Raw genomic sequence first — 17,871 nt, 5'->3', positions numbered from 1 at the left:
ATGGCCAGGACTCAAAGGTGGGTTTTGCTTTTTTGTTTCAGCTTTACCATTATGCCAAACTGCTATTTAAGTAAGCCTCAATCCACATCATGGTGTAACAAGAAGCATCCTGAATTCCTGTGAAAGAGAGGTTTATTTTATCACAGGCAGTTTAAAGTATTTTTAAAGCTTCAAAACGTTGATAATTCATCCGTTTGTGTAACGTACTTCAACCTCTTTTACCACGTTGACTGACAAGTTCCTCTCCGAAAGGTTTAACAAACGGTTTCTCATGGTTTGGGCATTTAACTGGACGCGTCACTAACGCCTGAAGGCGGCGGAAGGAGGGTTAAGAACAGGACAGGGCACTTTAAGCAGACCCTCCACAGGGATAACCAGCCCCGCTCGGCCGGCTTTACCTTCCCAAGTTCCCTACGCCCGGCACGGCGTGAGGGCGGGGAGGGGACCCTCGGCCCGTGGGGCGCCCCAAGGGCCCGGTTTCGCACCCCGCCCGCCAGCTCGGACTCTGCCGAGCACCGAAGGTCGACGGCAAAGCAGGGGCGAGCCTGCCTTCCTCCGGGGGCCGGGCACACCGGCACCCCGCCGGCCGCCCCGCTTCCCGCCCTCGTTTTCCTCACGCAGCCGGAGGACCCCAGGGCCGCGCAGTCACCCACACCACCCACCAGCAGCCGGCCCCTCCTCGCTCCCTGCTCCCCTCTCTCCCGTGGGTGGCCCGAGCCCCTTTCCGTACGAGCGGGGGATGAAATAGGGCCGGGGGGCAGCGGCAGCCGCTGACAAAGACGCCAAACTGGCCGCCACGACACAGCCCCTCAGCGGTGGCGGCCCCGCCCCCGGCCCATCCGCGCCGCCGAACTCTCGCGAGAAGCCGCCGCTCGCTCCCGCGCTGCCACGTTCAAAGGTGCCGGCGGCGGGGAGCGTGTCGGCCACGCGCACCCGGCACGCCGCCGTCCCACCCCCTCGCGCCGCCGCCGCCAATCGGAGCCGAGAGGCGCAGAGCTTCGCTGCCGCGGGCGCTCCACCATTGGCCAGCGGCGGGCGGGGGGGCGGGTCGGGCCGGGCTGCGGCGCGCTGTGTGCCGCGCTGCCGGGTCCGGAGGGCGCTCCCGCACGCGGGGCTCAGGTGGCGGTGGCGGTTCCGGACTCGCTCTCGCCGCGGCCCCGCCCCCGCCGCCCGCCCAGCCCCCGCCGCCGCCCGTCGCTGTCTGACAGGAGGTACCATGGCCTCACGCAAGAGCTCCAGAGGCGCCGGCGGCAGCCCCGTCCCCGGCTCCAAGAGAGGTGAGTGGTGGGAGTGGGGCTGTAGCTGGAGGGGGACGTGGTGGGGCAGCGGCCAGAGCCCCGGAGCTGGGGGAGGTGAAGGGGCCGATGCCGCCCCTCACCGCGCCCTCTCATCTCCCCCGCCTGCGCCTCCCGGCGGGCCCAGGCGTCACCTCCCTCCCTCTCCCCCCCCACCGGCCCCCGGCCGCGCGATGTGGGTACGCGGGGCCGCGCTTCTGGTGGGGGGGTGTGTGTGTGTGTGTGTGAGGTCTGTCCCTCGCGTGTCCGTCGTTCGCCTCGGGAGCTCGCGGTGGGCAGGGCGCTGCGTGGCCGGGCCTAGGCGGCGGCGGGGGCGCCCCTCGGCGGCTCCCCCCGCGGGTCAGGGCGGGCGGCGGGCGGCCCGTCTGCCCCGGGCGGGCTCCGCATCCGCCCGAGTCCCGGGACAGGGCGCGCAGACCTCCTCCTCCAGAAGCCGGGGGTAGGAGCGGGATGCCCAGCGTGTGATGCCGATCAAGCCCTTATTCGTGTGTTTAAACTTGGATGTTGGAATGTCTCTCGAGGCTGGCCTGTGTTAAGATCGCTGGTCAAAACTTACTAGAGCCATTGTAGATGTAGCGTCTAACCTGATGGTTTGTGTGAGCATGGAAGCGTGGGGGAATAATAATGGAAAAATGCAAGCAGAAGGCTTTTTGAGACAGCTATCCCTACCCCATCCCCCAGTAAAGAACACCTTAGCAAATCTGACTATTCATGAACTACTATGTTTGGATAATTTACGTAGGGAAAGCTTCATATGCGCTAACAGAACATGCTTGAAAGAGGGGGAAAAAAGTAGAGACTTCTGCAGTCACTCTGCAGCCGCGCACACTGCCCTAAAGAAAGGAAGTGCCCTCTATTATCAGAGGTTTGCACGCTTGTCCATTGTAACTCTTTGGTTTTGAGTTCAACACGCACATAGTTCTAGTGATGAAATGTGGCGACGACACTGAAATAAGATGTGTCATTCCTCTTTAAATATAGCAATAATACAGAGAATGGTGTTAAGTAAAGGATGTACCACATAGGATTAGTTTACCTATTGCAAGATGAATTGAGAGAAAAAGATTTTAGATATCCTTACATGTAAAAAAGTTTAGAGTTGCTATTACAATGTTCATGAAAGTGTTTTCTTGCTTCTTTTTCCTCTTTAAATCCTTTTTCAATTGCTGTCTTATGCTGTAGAGTCTATATCACACTTTTTGCTTGGACTGGACGTACTCTGATCATCATCCAGTATTAAGCATGCTAAGTACAGATTTTCAGTGATACTGCTTTAAAAGCATGCATCCCTGGTGTAATTTTAAATACTAAACATGGTCTGTTAATATTTTAAATATCACTTTAAAGGTTTGTCAACACTTGAAAATGTCACAGCAGCCAGTAAGCCTTCCATGGTTGAGGGATGTGAAAATGAAATGAGGAAATAATTTTGAGATGGCTAGCAATTGAGACTTGTGAAGTATAGAAACCTCAAGTCTGAGGCAGTTCTTGAAAATGTTATATTCACTTTCACAGCAGTTCATGGGAGAGGATGTGGCGTCTTGCCAAGGTATTGCTCATAACTCTGAAACCACTGAAGCTGACAGCACATCTAAAAATCTGTGTGCTGAGGACAATGCCTGCACCTGAATGTAGTGATCTGGTTTTAGCTTTCCACATCCAGAAAACATTGACGGTAATCTTGCAAGTAGATCGAGTCTGAAATAGTTCTAACTGTAGTGTTTATATAGGTGTTTTCAGATTCAGAAGTGGAATTAAATATTTTTTAGAAATAGAACTCTACCTTCTACGTTCAAAACTCATATATTAGAAGCTGTCAAGTCAGTCCTAATTAAAAAAAAAATCTTTGTATTTAAGCTATGTACTGCTACTGGTGGACACTTCTTTGAAAGTGACATTGACAGAATTGTACGAATATGCCAATGATTTTATTTGGAGTACAGAAGCGTAAACCAGGTCAAAATTTGACAGTTTGGGGAGAGTTAGAGAGGGAGACATGTGTTTGTTATTATCTTTACTGGGAAGTTTGGCTTCTTGTCACTAGCCTACAGGATCCATTGTAAAAACTGTGGAGTCTTGGAATAAAATCCACAGCTAGATGAAGTAATAGACACTGGCTGGAATATTACTTAGAGCTTCATTGTATGAGGGACAGTTTTGGTGCAGGAACAAACGGGTGTCACCTGCTCATGAATTAACTCTCTCAAATTTAATGAGATGGGATATTTGGAAATGCCTGGGGCATTAGCAGGTGGCTGTGGAGAAGCTTTTCAGTCAGAGTGAGGATCAGGCAGCCCAGCTACTTTTGAAATACAGATGGCTGAAAAAACATGAATTACTCTGTAAGCTGTGTTGACTTGTGGAAGTAAGAGTGCTGATGATGAGGCATCTGTCATCACGTTGCTTGCTGTGTGGGTGTCTTTTGTCTTGTAGTACATAATCAAGGACTTAAACATAATTCTTACTGATCATAGAGCTGTGCAATAACTGCTGTACGTTTTCTTTGTATTTCTAACTACAAGTGGGAGAGTAGTTCTCTAGTAAGCTAGGCTCTATACAAAACCCATATTTCTGACACAAGGCACCATCTATATTTAAAGACAACTGTATTTTATATTAAAAAAAATACTACCTCTACTAGTTCTGAGGCTCTGTTGTCATCGCATGGATTGAAGTCAAAGAACTCTACTGTTGCTTTGATAATTTTTTTTTTAATATCCATAATAATGATTGCGATTATCTTCTAACATCCCTGACTTTTCTCCACAAGATCGCAGGAGATGCTTGATTTATCTGTTTCTTCACTTAACCATATATTTTCCTTGTGTATCCAAATGTGAACATATTGCCAAGCTTTTAACTCCTTTTACTCATCTTTTAGACCTTCTAAGGTGTCTTAATCTAATCCTTTCATTAATTTCTGGCTTTTCAGCTTTCTTCAAATTTGGATTTTTTGTATTTGTTCAAGTTGACCTGATGTCCTTATCCAACAGCAATTTTGTGCTAATATTAATTCTTTTAGGTTAACGGCATCACTTCTAGAAAGATAGTGGTGCCTGTTAATTTGCATGAACTTTTACATTTTATCTCATCTCTATGTAAATGCTGCTTTGTAGTGTACTTTCTATAGGTGAGGCTCTCCATTAGCTTTTTAATTTGCCTAAAGAGCAAAGAAAGCTTATCGGCTAAACAGGTCACTTTTTTCCTGCTGAAGCTCTTTTGCTGGCTCTTGGGAACGTTGAACATCACCTCACTGCTTCCAGTGCTTTAAGTGGGGTTGCCTGTGCCTTCTTTGGCATCTCCCAGCTTCCCGCTGGGCTGTGGTGTGACATCTCCTTTTCTTACACAGCAGATTGTATGTAGATATGATACTTCCATCTACCTAAACATTCTCTCTCTCTAATTTCTGACCTGAACTACTGGCCAGTGTGCTTGCTGTATGTTCCTGTTTTTACAATTGTGTAGTGTATCATGTGATTTCTTGTGTTACAATTTACCCATTATTTCCTTCTTCATTTTAATTGTAATCCTTAGGAAGAAGGATTACAGTTAAGGTGTTGGAGTTCTTAAGACATCTCACTTATGACATCTCACTTATGTGAGATGTAGATTTGGGATGCTCTGTGGGACTTAAATGTTTTGACTGATTTGTCCAAGTCTAACTCCTAGTGTTTCCTGACCTAATACAATTTCCCATTAATTCAGTTAGCGCACTGCTCAGTGCTTTGATTTGGCTATTTAAACTCAACATTGGAATGTTTTCCTGTAACATCTTTGGTATTCAGTATACAATGGGGAGTTATTGCTTTGTTAGAGTTGCTGTATGGCTGTTGCAGGCAAATGAGAAATTATTAGCTTGTGTCTCACTGGTGGAATCTTTACATACTCTTCTAGAAATGTTGCAGTGATTCCTTCTCTGAGCTTATCCTATTGCCTAATTTAGTTGCTTGCAACTAGTCAAATATATTGAATTTTTATCATTAGTGCCAGATATTACTATTTTTTAAACACTTTGGCACAGACTGGTAAAAAACATGTCTCTTTATTAGGAACAAGATGGATTTGACCAAGAAAGTTGATCATGACTTGTGAGACTAATTGTAGTTCTCCAAATTTTAATGGCGTTTGTGCACCTGGTATCTGATAGCGAACTATAGCTTTCAAAGTATGAATTGCTCATGTCAGTGACGAAGTATCTAAATAACAACTGTGTATGGTGTGTGTATGTTTCTTCCCTAAACCTTCAGGAAACCCTGAAATGTGTGCTAATACAAATAGCAAAGCCATGAAAATGCGGGCAGCCACCTCTTCGTGATTCATCTGTCTGCCCTGTGTCTTGTTCAGGGTGGCCCTTCTGGAAAACATTTTAACATATTGTAAAATAATCGCCAAATAAATTAGTGGAAGCAAAAGTAATGGTCCAAACGTCTGTAATTTACATGGTGTGGTGCAGCAGTGCCACCAGTGAAATTACTGGTTTTGCTGGGTTTCCCTCCATTTTTTTTCTTCTTTTTCTTTTTTTCTTTTCTTTCTTTAACTGTGCCGTACAAAACCCGAGGCAGTAACTCTTCAAACAAATAAGTTTTCCTATCTCTTATTAAATGAAAGTGATGTAAATAACATACTTAAAATTGTTAGCAGAGGTATTCCTCTGCATATGTGAGCATATTAGCAAGTCCTTGATATAAGTCTTCATTCATTTGTCTAGAACTTGAGTTAAATGAGCTCTAAATCCTAAAAACGCAACCCTGTCATCTCTTAGGTCTATCTGTATGAAACTTTCTATATGCCATTAGCTATTGAAAGTTACGGCAACTGACTGCCAAGGTGTTCTGTAATGAAAAATGATCAGTTTGAGTACAGTATGTTCTTTTATGACTCGTTTTTCCATATTGCCTGGTATTTGGTTTTCTTCCCTTTGCTTTTTCTCAAGAAGATATTATTTCGGGTTTTAAGATTGATACCTAAGTGTAGCAAAACTAACACAAAACCAAAGGGAGCCTCATACTTTCCCCTCTGTCAGTACTTTATCTGCTTAAGAATTCTGGTGCTATAGGTCTGCAGTCAGCTTAATCTTGTCAGAGGTTGCTCTGCAGTCTCCTCTTCAATTCCCCTTCCCTGTACCTGAATCAGTAGCTGTGCAGAGGTGCTAGGTGAACCACATCAGGGAACTGATAAGCTGAAAGCTGACTCGCTTCTTTTTTTCCCCAGACTAGCTCAGTACACAGCTTTATGGGAAGTCATTTGGGTAGAAGAGAAAGAGAGGACAATGAGTGGCTGGGCATCGGGGGAGTGTACAGTTGAATCTAGAGTTTTGTGTTCGATCATGTCATCATGGAGCCATGGTGTGAATGTAGCAGGTGAATGGTTTGGTTGGATATGCTAATGTAACGGCTGGATATTTAATGGCTTCAGTAAAGACAACAAAATTTACTAGCAGTAAAAGGCATGATTATTTCTAATTACAGAGTGCCTAAAGAGGTAAGATTTCAATATTGCTGTTTCTTTAAACTGAAAACCCTTACTGATCAAAAGTTCACGTTCAGCTGAACCTTTCTGAATCACTTTGAAAAATGTAAAAAGTGTTCCTGCGCTAATTCTTATATTGAATTCTTCGTTGTAGAGAACTTGAGCAGTGAAGTTCTGATTTGCTCCAAGTGATTCTTTCCTGATGAAGATCAAAAACTGGTAATCTGTGTGATAGCCTGCAGCAGTCTTTGTCCTAACTGCATCCTGCGGGCTAGCTCTTTGCATGGAAGTGTTTTGAGCTATGCTTTGAAGTGGAAATCATAACTCTATTATGTGTCTTTAAACACACTGGAAATTAAGTATGCAGATAAGCAAATACTGAGTATGAATAGACTGTAGTATGTGTGGTTCAGCTTTGCTAGAACTTTTTAAATGAAACAACTTTTAGTCTCTCCTTCATATGCATTTGCACTATTACTATGCATGTACTTACCCACTGTAATAAATGCTACCGAGTTGTTTGAAGACTTTCTTGATAAAATATTTACTAGCTCTAGGTTTTATAACTATTGAGTAGCGGTTTTCTTGTTTTAAAATTTTATTTCTTGAGGTTCTGCTTAAATGATAATTGACAATTAATTGCTAATGAAATTTATCTCACTTTCCTTTTACACTAGTGTGTTTTAAGGTGGTTTTGTAGTATTATTAAAGAAAGCTCAGATAGCAGTTTGTAACTGTGGAATTATTTGTTTCCATACTAACTGAAGGACACAGCCATATCTTTTGTGGCAAGAACGTTGTGAAAAGAGCAATACTTTTGCAACTGAGATCTAAAAACATTTTAAAACTGTTTATAGATCCAAGACTATGTAATGACTGTAGGTATGAGACACCTACAAACTCTTCTGAACTCTGTAGGAATGGCAGCTGCCTAACACCTCTGTGAGCTAGCACCTAATTTATTAATTAAATTGACTTAGTATCAGACTTGAAATTTTGACAAGTTTTAGACACTGAGTAAGGGACTTTTAAAAGTTCTTTTCCATGTGCAGAAATGGGAGAGTTGTAGGTACTTGCATGGCAACTACAGTTTTATTTGCTTCTACTTGAAATTCTTTCAAACCATGAGAAAAATTGAAAGAGCTGAAAAGATATAATCTGTTTTCTTTCCTTTGTGGCTTAATTGGGACTTGTTGCTAAAACAAATTGATATGACCCACATAACAGGTTAGGAAAATGGAACAAGGGAAAAAATACCCTAAAATTAATGCCGGCATGCTATATGCAGAGATGAGGATTTTCAACGTTATGTAATAGAAACTTGTTTAAAGGTCACCACCAGCAGAATTTGCATGTTCTGGGCTGAAATATTTCATGTATTTCCTTTCCACATTTCCACATTGCTGAACTCTGTTCTGGCCCAAATACAACCAAATATTTAATTAACCTAGTAATTATGTAGGACTACTGGCTACATTAAATCATTCAAATACAAGATAGGTAGATTGTATAATTTAAAATCTTATTTTGAATGCTCTGTGGGAGAGAGCTGGTTAATCAAAACAGCAGCTATTAAAGATCTTTAAGTCATCCGAACAGGTAAAATTGGAATTAATTTTGTCTCCTCATCAGTGTTATAGCTGACATAGATATGTTGATCCTATAACAGGAGGCAAACTAAAATGTCTTTATAAGCTCATAGTCTTAACCTTGATTTTATTGGCTTGATATTTAAGATGTCAGAGCTCGAAATCTAGGGGGTGGCTTGGAAGAGGGGAGAGAGAAGAAAAAGGACAAAAACTATGCTTGAGTCAAGTGAGTTCACAAGAGGCAAGTTCTACATCCCATTTTGGACATTGGTTCTATTTTGTGTTTGTATACATTTAAAAACAAAACTTGAAAATGACTGAAGTGTTTGTGAAAAATATAAGAATGTAGGAAAACTGACTTTTCTATACAACTCTATTTAGATTAGGTAAATAGAGAATAGAAGATATTTTTGTTCTGTCTTTACAGGACTTTTATTTTTTCCTGAATTGCTAACTCTTTAAGCCTGATATGGTACTATCTTTAAATTTGTAGAGAAAAAGTTTGGGTGTGGTTTTTTTTTTTTTTTTTTTTTAAATCCAAACTATTCGGATAGTTGGTGATGGATGCATTAAATACTGCTTTAAGTATGTTCCTGTTGGTAGTATTAATTTTAAAACTCTTCATAGTTGTAGCCAGTGTTATTAGTCATTGAAGCTGTGTGCACATCTGTGTGTATATTTTTCTTGAAATAAATCCTAACTGAAGAACTATTAAAAAAATGTTCATCTGAATAACCAAAAAGAAAAACCCAACACATGGCTTGGGCAAATTTTGACTCACTTTTGAAAGTCATCATCTTTCTAGCATGTTTAGAAAAGAAGCAGGTGCAGATTCAGGTTTTCCTCTTATTAACATATATTTCTGTATTCATTTTTATGTCCTCTAACTTCAGCGGTTATGCTTAGGTAAACAGAATTCCAGAGGAAAGTTGTTAACAGCAGCTCTTACCCTGGCAAACAGCTGGTCTCTCCAAACCTTATTGAAAAGTGCAGAGCTAGCATTGCAAATAGAATTCACTGTTGTGCTGTGTTTAGATAAAGTGCCTTTGGCAAGTCTTATGAAACTGTGCAACCCCCTAGGACAGAATTTCTCATTAAGTTTCTTTTTGTCTTTAATTTGTGAGTGTTTTTCTCTTAGAGAAAACCTTCCATTTCTTCAAAAAACAAAAACCAAGAAACAACAAAGCTTGTCATTCTTACGATGTTTCTTTTATGAGTAGATTTCTTCTGAATAAATTTGCTGATTTTTGTTGTGTATCTATGAGAAAAATCATTTAAATGGAAACAGTCAGCATTTGTTCACTGTTTATAGTCAGAATAAATGTAACTACATAAGAATAATAATTATAAAAAAATGCTGGGAATGATGCTTGACATCAGTCAACCAGATTATAATCTCAGTTTTGTTTTGTTTTGTGTTGGATTTTTTTGTGAAGAATAATTAATTCTCATGTCTTAGTAACAAATCACCTTAGCTTGCAACTAAAAAACTCTTTTAAACATTGTGGTGCTTACTGTGAACTAGAAAGGTATCCATATTCTTAAAAGTACTTTGGACTGTAACAGCTTTTATTCAGAAATGGGCTAAGTTTTTAAAAGTATAGGCCATCTCTCTTTCTAAACTGAATACAGAAAAGAAAGGAAAAAAACCCTACATATATCTATTTTACTTGAAGCATATTTTCAGGTAACAGAATTGCAGATCTGATTCTCTGTAGAACAGGATGGAAAAGAGTGGTTTCTCACTTCTCTGCAGTATTGTGGTAATCGGAGCTCTCACCCTGGGTAGCAGAGGAAAAGATTTAATTGCATTTTCTTCTTGAAGAAAAAGTTTGGTTGACTTTCAGTGTGGCAGCTGCTGTTTATGGGGTATGCTTGAACAGCAGTGAGAGCGTAATTTTAAATTCTTGTTGTTGAAACTGTTCCAATTCAATGTGAAACAGAGATTCAGCCTGTTGAGAGTGAGTATGACAATAGGCCAGTTATGTCCACAGTCCACTCTCCCACCTAGAAAGGAGAGGGAAAACTGGGCTTTAGTCTGTTCTGTGGAGCTCCTCTCTCACAAATTGCTGTTGTGGCAGGTTAAGATTTGACTGTGCACAAATAAACAGCTTCATTGTGAAGGACTAAACTGGCTTTGTTCTAATACCCTTGGGTGTACTTAAAAATGTGTTTTAGACCTCTGAAGAAATTCAAACTCTGATCCCCAGTGCAGAGGAAAGAACTGAAACTCTGGTCTCTCACATCCTGCTTAAGTGCTGAATTCCAGGAGATGGTTCAATGGCATCGCTTCATCTGCTGAAGGGAGGAGCTTCCTTTAACTAGGGAAGTTCAGTGGGGTGCTTATGATCCTAGAGATTTTTTTACATGTTTTATGATGTAGATCTCTCTCTCCATCCCTGCTCCCAGTTGGCCACCCTCAGCACCCCCACGATCAGCCTGCTTAGCTGTTGAATCCTGAATTTATGACTTTGCTCGTTTTCAGTATTTTTGTTGCTCTTTGATTGTTTATGTAGTAGGATACTTAACATGAAAAATCTTGTAGGGATTGAAAATGAGGGACCTTAAAGGTTTATGTGAGGGTTGATTATATGTGGAATAATGAAAAGTTCCTCAAACACTGGAGTAAAAATCTGTGAAGTGGCAGCAGGAGAGCCAAAATTGCCTTTCATTTTGCTAATTGATTATTTCAACTTTAAGTTCCAGTCTGTGTGTTTTCTTTGAACTTGCAGCTCTTTCTTCTCCATCCTTTTGCCTGTTCCTGTCCGGTAAGTTTCTGATTTAGTTCATCGAAGTTCTTTGATAATGTGCACAGGTATCTTTATAACCATATAGACTAGATTATATAAAGTGCAGAGCAGAGGTCTAGATTTTAATGCAAGTAATAATAAAAAAGCCCCCCCCCCCCCCCCGTTTTTTTCCTAATTTCCATTAAGGTTGCAGTGCTGAAGATTTCTTAGATACCAAAAGGAAGAATCAATTTTGTATCATGAAATGTATATTGAATTTATTAAAAGTGAACTTTTACCCTAAACTTCAGATCTTATCTTTAAAGACCCTACCGTCATGATTGTAAAACAAACGAAATCTTTTGACTATGGATATTTGGAAGAATTTAAGGTTGGAATATTTTATAAGTGATACCATAACTATTTTAGTAAAAATCACCGTTCTATCTGTAAAGTAAACAGAGAGAAAACGGTAACGCTGTCTCCCTCACAAAATGAAAAAGATTTTTTAAAAGCTCATCAAAAGCTCAGATTTGTCCATTAAAAGTGTATTATTCCACCCTTGGTACACTGAATGAAAATTAAAGATGAAAATCTGTTTTACATCAGGATAGCACTTGCAATTGTTATGGTATGTGGATTTCTCAGAATGGAACGGTTCAACACACATTTATTGAGTCTAGATTTTAAAATAAAAATCACAAAAAGTCTGTGTGCATGTGTATATATATACACACATATATGACCTGTCTCACGTTAGTGAGAGAGGGGAAAAAAAGCTCGTATTTTAATAGGCAGGGGGAAAATAGTATCAACAGAGAATGCTGTAAACTTCTGTTTACTAGATCTTTTACTCAAAATACCTGTTATTGACAAAAAAAACTTTGTGTAAAAACTGTTTAAAATAATTAACTGCATTTTTATTACTGAGAATGGCTTGCAACCGTTGTTTTAACATTAATCATATTGGAGAAGATAATCTGGCAAAAATGTCAAGCAGTAGTAGGCCATGCTCATACAAGAGAGGTTGTTTTTTGTCTTTGCACTGCTACTAGTTCAGCTCTGATGGTGTTAAGATGGTTCTATTGCAACCTATTTTAGTTTTTTCACTTCTCTCCCATATCTGTGTGTTGGTTTTCAAACCAGCTTGTTCTAAAGTCGCCCTGTGGTCTAGCTGATTGTTTATTTTTACTTCTGAAATGACATTTTTAGATATTTATTTGAGGTTAGTGTTTTGCTGTTTTCCCTTTAACTGTGTTTTTCTAATTTCTAGTAACTGTCTGCAGGTATGCACCCTTCTCTTCATGTGATAATTCATAATTGCTTCCATATTACTTCCTAATGCACCTTTGTGGGAAATAATTATACACATGACAAGCTTAGCATGATGCTTTGAAGCCTGCCTTTGTGTTCATAGTTGACTTCCCCCCCCCCCCCCCCCCCGGCTTCTTTGCTTGCACTTTGGTAGTGATCTACAGGTGGAATTAATGCTGCTAGTCTTGATTGTCAATTCTGCTTTTCTAAAATTAACTAAAATAGAGTGGAATGCATAGTTGTAGCAAAACTAACTTGGAAACAGTTTTTAAATTTGAAACACTTGTACAAGTGAGGTCAAGATTAATAATTTTGAGTTAATGAAGCAATTTGAGTTGCTTCAAAAAAGAACCAACAGACTAACCTGTAGTTACAGCATTTGAACACAGCAGAATGAGACCTTGCAAGAAGTCTCCACTGTTGACCTAGGTATCCCAATCTTGAATTGTATTTTAAATATGTATCTATTCAGTCTAACCTTTGTCTTTTGCAAAACCAACCAAAATTATGTTGTCTGGTATTTTGAACTATAGCATTCCAAGACATACACGTGTAAGCTCTATTTTTCAAGGTATGCATTAATATATGTACTTCATGGGGTGTATGATCAGTTTTGTGGCCCTTTGGTCTGTCTTCCTTTTGGTGAGTCTGAAGAGTTTCTCCATTTTAGCTGTAGCCTCCCCTTTCAGGAGGGAAGATGTTTGTCATTTCTTGGGAATACATATTCTTGCAATCCATTGATATTTTATTTTTTTTTTTTCTTAAAAGGGCACAAGATAAGGCTGTGGGTACTTGGTTAAAGGTCAATATATGTGTGTTAGTTCAGATTGGGAGTGTACCTTTGAAATTTATTTCTTGAGTGTCTCTGCTTACTTTGCTTTTATTTGTTGTGCTGTTGTTCCTGAATAAACTTACGTAGGTGTGAATGAAATGAAACAGAAAGGTATGTTGCAACCTCTTATGGGTATTCAGCCAGGTAAGATCTAGTTTGGAGAATCCCCCCAAATTATGTAATGTGGACTTCAGGTTCTCAGCATCAGTTGCATGCTCTGTGAGTCCACTTGTAGTAAGATCTCGTATGTGCAAATGCAGGTGCAGCCAAAGTGAAGTGGCAACAAATTGCCTAATGCAATGCCTGTCAATATAGGTTTTATATGTAATAGAGTTAATATAATTGCATGTACAATTATTTCCCTTAATAAGCTGTTGATTTCTCTGTATATTTGGTGACTCTTACCCTTTGTTTAAATTTTCCTCCTGTCTTACTCTAAATCACTTGTGCATCTCGTACGTTGCTGAAATGTACTAGTCAGGAGGTCTTTCTTAAAGCATCTGTTCTGTTTGACGTATCCAAGTAGCTTTAAAAAAAGTTAAAAGATACACTAGTTATAGAATAAACTGCCTGTAGTTTCTTTACATCCATTTAAAAAGCCTTAAACTCAGTTGAGTTTTATTTCTCACTTTTTATTTCTCCCTTGAGCTATTGGGAAGTGCATTTGGGAATTAGTTGCTGGATGTTAAAACCACAGGAGGTATATGCTGTTTTTCAAAGTAGCTGTAACATTCTACTGTTTGCTTCATCTACCTGATGGCTATGTTATTTAAAGAAGCATGGAGGAGGAAGAGCAGAGCGCTACATCCTAAAGCTTTTATTAGGGTTGCTGTTAATGAGACATGAGTTTGTTTCTGTCTTCCTCCCACCCAAAAGGTGCTGGCTTTTGTTTGAAATGCAGTGGGAAAATAATAGTTCGCTAAATTTGAAAATGTAAATAAGTTGAGGAGTGTATTAGTGCCTTCTTTTCTGGTTTTCTCAAGAAGAAGAGAGTATGTTATCATTAATCGTTTATGTTAGCTTTAAATTGTACAGGTAGCGTGACTATTGTCAGAATTTAAAGAAGGGGTGGGTGAGATAAGTTAGTGTTAGTACTTTCTGGAAAGGGAAGGCAGCAAAGCAAATAGAATTGTTTAGGTTTAAAAAGACCTTTGGGATCATCAAGTCCAACTGTTTACCTAACACTGCCAAGCCCACCACTAAACCATGTCCCCAAGCACATCATCTACATGTCTTTTAAACATCTCCAGGGATGGTGGCTCAGCCACTTCCCTGGGCAGCTTGGTCCAATGCTTGACAACCCTTTCCATGAAGACATTTTTCCTAACATCCAATCTAAACTGCCCCGGACACAACTTGAGGCCGTTTCCTCTCATTCTATCATTAGTAACCTGGGAGAAGAGACCAACATGCACTTCGCTACAACCTCCTTTCAGGTAGTTGTAGAGAGCAAGAAGGTCTCCCTTCAGCCCCCTCTTCTCCAGGCTAAACGACCCCAGTTCCCTCAGCCACTCCTCATAAGACTTGTTCTCCAGACTCTTCATTGCCATTCTCTGGATACACTCCAGCACCTCAATGCCTTTCTTGTAGTGAGGGGCCCAAAACTGAACATAATATTCAAGGCGTGGCCTCACCAGTGCCGAGTACAGGGGCACGATCACTTCCCTACTCCTGCTGGCCTCACTATTCCTGATACAAGCCAGGTGCTCACACCTAGGCACACTGCTGGCTCCTGTTCAGGCGGCTGTTGACCAACACCCCCAGGTCCTTCTCTGCCAGGCAGCTCTCCAGCCACTCCTCCCCAAGCCCGTAACGTTGCATGGGGTTGTTGGGACCGAAGTGCAGGACCCAGCACTTGGCCTTGTTGAACCTCATACAATTGGCCTCGGCCCATCGATCCAGCCTGTCCAGGTCCCTCTGCTACTTTTAGCAACACCTCTGCTACTTTTAACAGGTATGCAATAGAAATTTTGCCTGGTTTACCTTTATGGCATGTAGTGTATTCCACTCTAGGGAAACAAGTTTTGCTTTGGCAAAACTATTGGTAACCCTCATCTGGGTCTACTAGAGGCAAATATAAGGTATACCGGGGAGCACTTCTGATCTGAAAATTCTTTGGCAAGAATGCATGTGGTAGTCTTGCAAGAGTTACTTGAAGTCACAGAACCGCGTTTTAGAAATTAGCTGTCTTTTATTCTTGAAGTAGTTAGCAAGTTTCAAATGAGCAGTCTCTACAGGATACTCGGGAAGCCTGGTAGAGAAATGCCAACATGGAGAAAGATTCTTGGGCGAGGGCCAACTTAACAAATGCAAGCAGGCAAGCTTTGTGTCCGGAGTTGGGTTTCAGCTTATGCTGATGGATTTGATGTCCTTAGAGCTCAGGCACTGAGGCATGCATTGCAGGAAAAATACTACAGTACAATGTGTTTAGTTTCATTCCTCACTGTGTTTGATGTTGGAGGCTTAAGGGGAGGGGAAAGGATCAACTACCCAGGATGCTCTGCTAGGAGGAGTAAGTAAATTTGATTGTCGTCAGAATAAGATTGCCATATGAGTTCTGAAAAGCGTTTGGCTCCTGAGGATAGCTGCTCTAAAAATAGATTGGGAGGGGAGGTTTCTCCTGGGTCCAGTTTCGTGTTCCAGCTGAGCTGGCTTTAGGAAACTTGTTTGCTCCTGTTGCAAGACTGCAGTGAGGATAAATAATTTCTTATTCTGCCTTCAACGTTAATTTTGGAGATATCGACGCACTCGCTCTGTGGAAACTGAGCGCTAACGCTATGGCTGACGACACAGGTATAATCCTAACCTTTTTGTGAACAAATGGAAAATGCATAGTTGCAAATACTGGCTATGTCTGATTTTGTAATCAGCAAAGTAACTGGCTTACTGTGCTGTGTTGGTGTTTTCTAGCCAGTTTGCTGTTCCAGTCCGTGTTACTGGCTGCCTCTGTTCTCGTTGATTAAATGTTCTTGGGAGTAGAGGTATTGCATGAGTTTCTGGCAGGTGGTTAATTGTGACTTAGTTTTTGTTTGAATAGAGCACACGTTAATTTAAGACACATTGTTTTGCCTTCAGATACCTGACTTTAAAGTTATTTTTGGAGTATGTGAAGTTACTACATGTCTTTAGTGTAAGCTAAAGTAAAAGGAAAACAGTTTTCATATGTTTTTATCTAGTATGATAGTGGGTGAGGTATAGGGCTTTTAAAGATTTGCCGTTGAGGAGTAGAGCACACTTTAAGAGTTTCTGATGTCTGCATAAAGACATCTGGTGGTGTAAGCACAGGCTTACCAGATATGGCAAGTGACCTACTTCTGACATGGCTGGCAGCATGTGCAGGGAAAGGGCTTGAATTGAGAATTAATGGTCTGGAATGAGCTCTGAGCCAGCGTCAGTCCTTGCAGTATTTTGTTCTGACCCTGTGTGTGGGGTTATCTGTGCAGACCATAGGTAAATTTTACGTTATGTAACTTCTGTGTATATTAAAGTGTTGCCTGATCAAGCTGCTGTGGTTGAATTCTTAGCAGAAATTTTGAAGAGTTTTGAAATTAATTTTCCTATAAGATAGGAGGCTGCAGCATAAAAGTGTATCTTTGTGACTGTTGTTGAATGATGTTTTTATAGCAGAATCTGGTTTTGAGTGAGTTGCATGAAACACTCTTTTAGACTGGAAAAAATACGGACAGCTATGCTTGATTACTTTTATAAATTTTTCTGTTCTAATAAGTAAAGCCCCTTTCTTCAGAGGCAACTAGCAGTAAACAGTAGAAAACAGTAAGGTAAATGAGTATGTGTGAAATACAGTAAGATTCTCTTTCGTGTTTGCCTCTTCTAATACCTAGTTTTCTCTAGGACAAAGTTGTAACCTGGAATCATTTAAAATGTTTTGGCCGTAAGGTTTCATTTTAAATATGTACAAAGCTTCCGTTGACTACATTGGAACACAGAAGTAACAAAGTTCTCATGTTACATAGCATAATTGTTTATTTCTGAATATGAAAATTTCCAGCTCAAGTACATAAAATAATCCTTATATACAGTTGGTCATATTTCTGAATGTACTGGCACACACCACTTGTCTTTGCCTCTATTTTCAGGGAACCTGTACATCTTTCCCACAAGAGAGATGTTATGATGAATTACGTATGTAGACCTTGGACATATGTAATTAGGGTGCTGTGCAGTAGCAAGTGATACGTGCCCGATGTGAGGTTAAGTTGTCTTGGTTTTTCTCTGAATATTATTGGACAGCCTGTACCAAGGCAACTTTTTGTTTAATAAAGAAAAGATACTAAATAGTTGGTATTTGATGTTTGTACGGAGGAATCTTGACAAAAGAGGTGTGGGGTTTGTTTTTTTTTTCCAGTTAAATGCTGAGCTGAGTAAGAGCTGATGCGAGTCAGGTGTTGGTTGGTTTGGGGTCTTTTTTTGTGTGGTTTTTTTTTTTTTAATTGGTCTGACCTCAGTATATAGCACAGTGAATGTAATAAAAGGTTAGTTTATTACAGCTGTGAACCTGATGGCAAGCAGGGTCTGAAAGTACTTCTATATAATATCTATTACAGAAATCTCTTAGTCATCTTTCAGAGCTACTCCCAACTTATTCTGAAAAAAAATCGTACTGGTATTTAGCTGCTGAGTGT

At 40.7% G+C, this 17,871-nt stretch overlaps 1 protein-coding gene across 7 annotated transcripts in view; it reads left to right on the top strand.

The window, feature by feature from the left end:
• The first annotated feature begins 892 nt into the window (after nt 1-892).
• ASPH (aspartate beta-hydroxylase) overlaps nt 893-17,871 on the top strand; it is a 118,019-nt gene continuing 101,040 nt past the window's right edge. For 3 of the 7 annotated variants that reach the window (XM_075085104.1, XM_075085103.1, XM_075085101.1), the window contains exon 1: nt 893-1,277. In XM_075085104.1, the coding sequence (XP_074941205.1) occupies nt 1,217-1,277 (61 nt within the window). In that variant the 5' untranslated portion in view covers nt 893-1,216. Of the gene's footprint in view, nt 1,278-15,767; nt 16,022-17,871 lie in introns of those variants that run through there. The other 4 variants (XM_075085107.1, XM_075085106.1, XM_075085105.1 and 1 more) reach the window with 2 other exon arrangements.

Source organism: Phalacrocorax aristotelis, chromosome 2, assembly GCF_949628215.1.
Source record: "Phalacrocorax aristotelis chromosome 2, bGulAri2.1, whole genome shotgun sequence".
NCBI lineage: Eukaryota > Metazoa > Chordata > Aves > Suliformes > Phalacrocoracidae > Phalacrocorax > Phalacrocorax aristotelis.
Note: the sequence above shows the minus strand (reverse complement) of the source record. Positions and strands in the feature narration are given on the sequence as shown.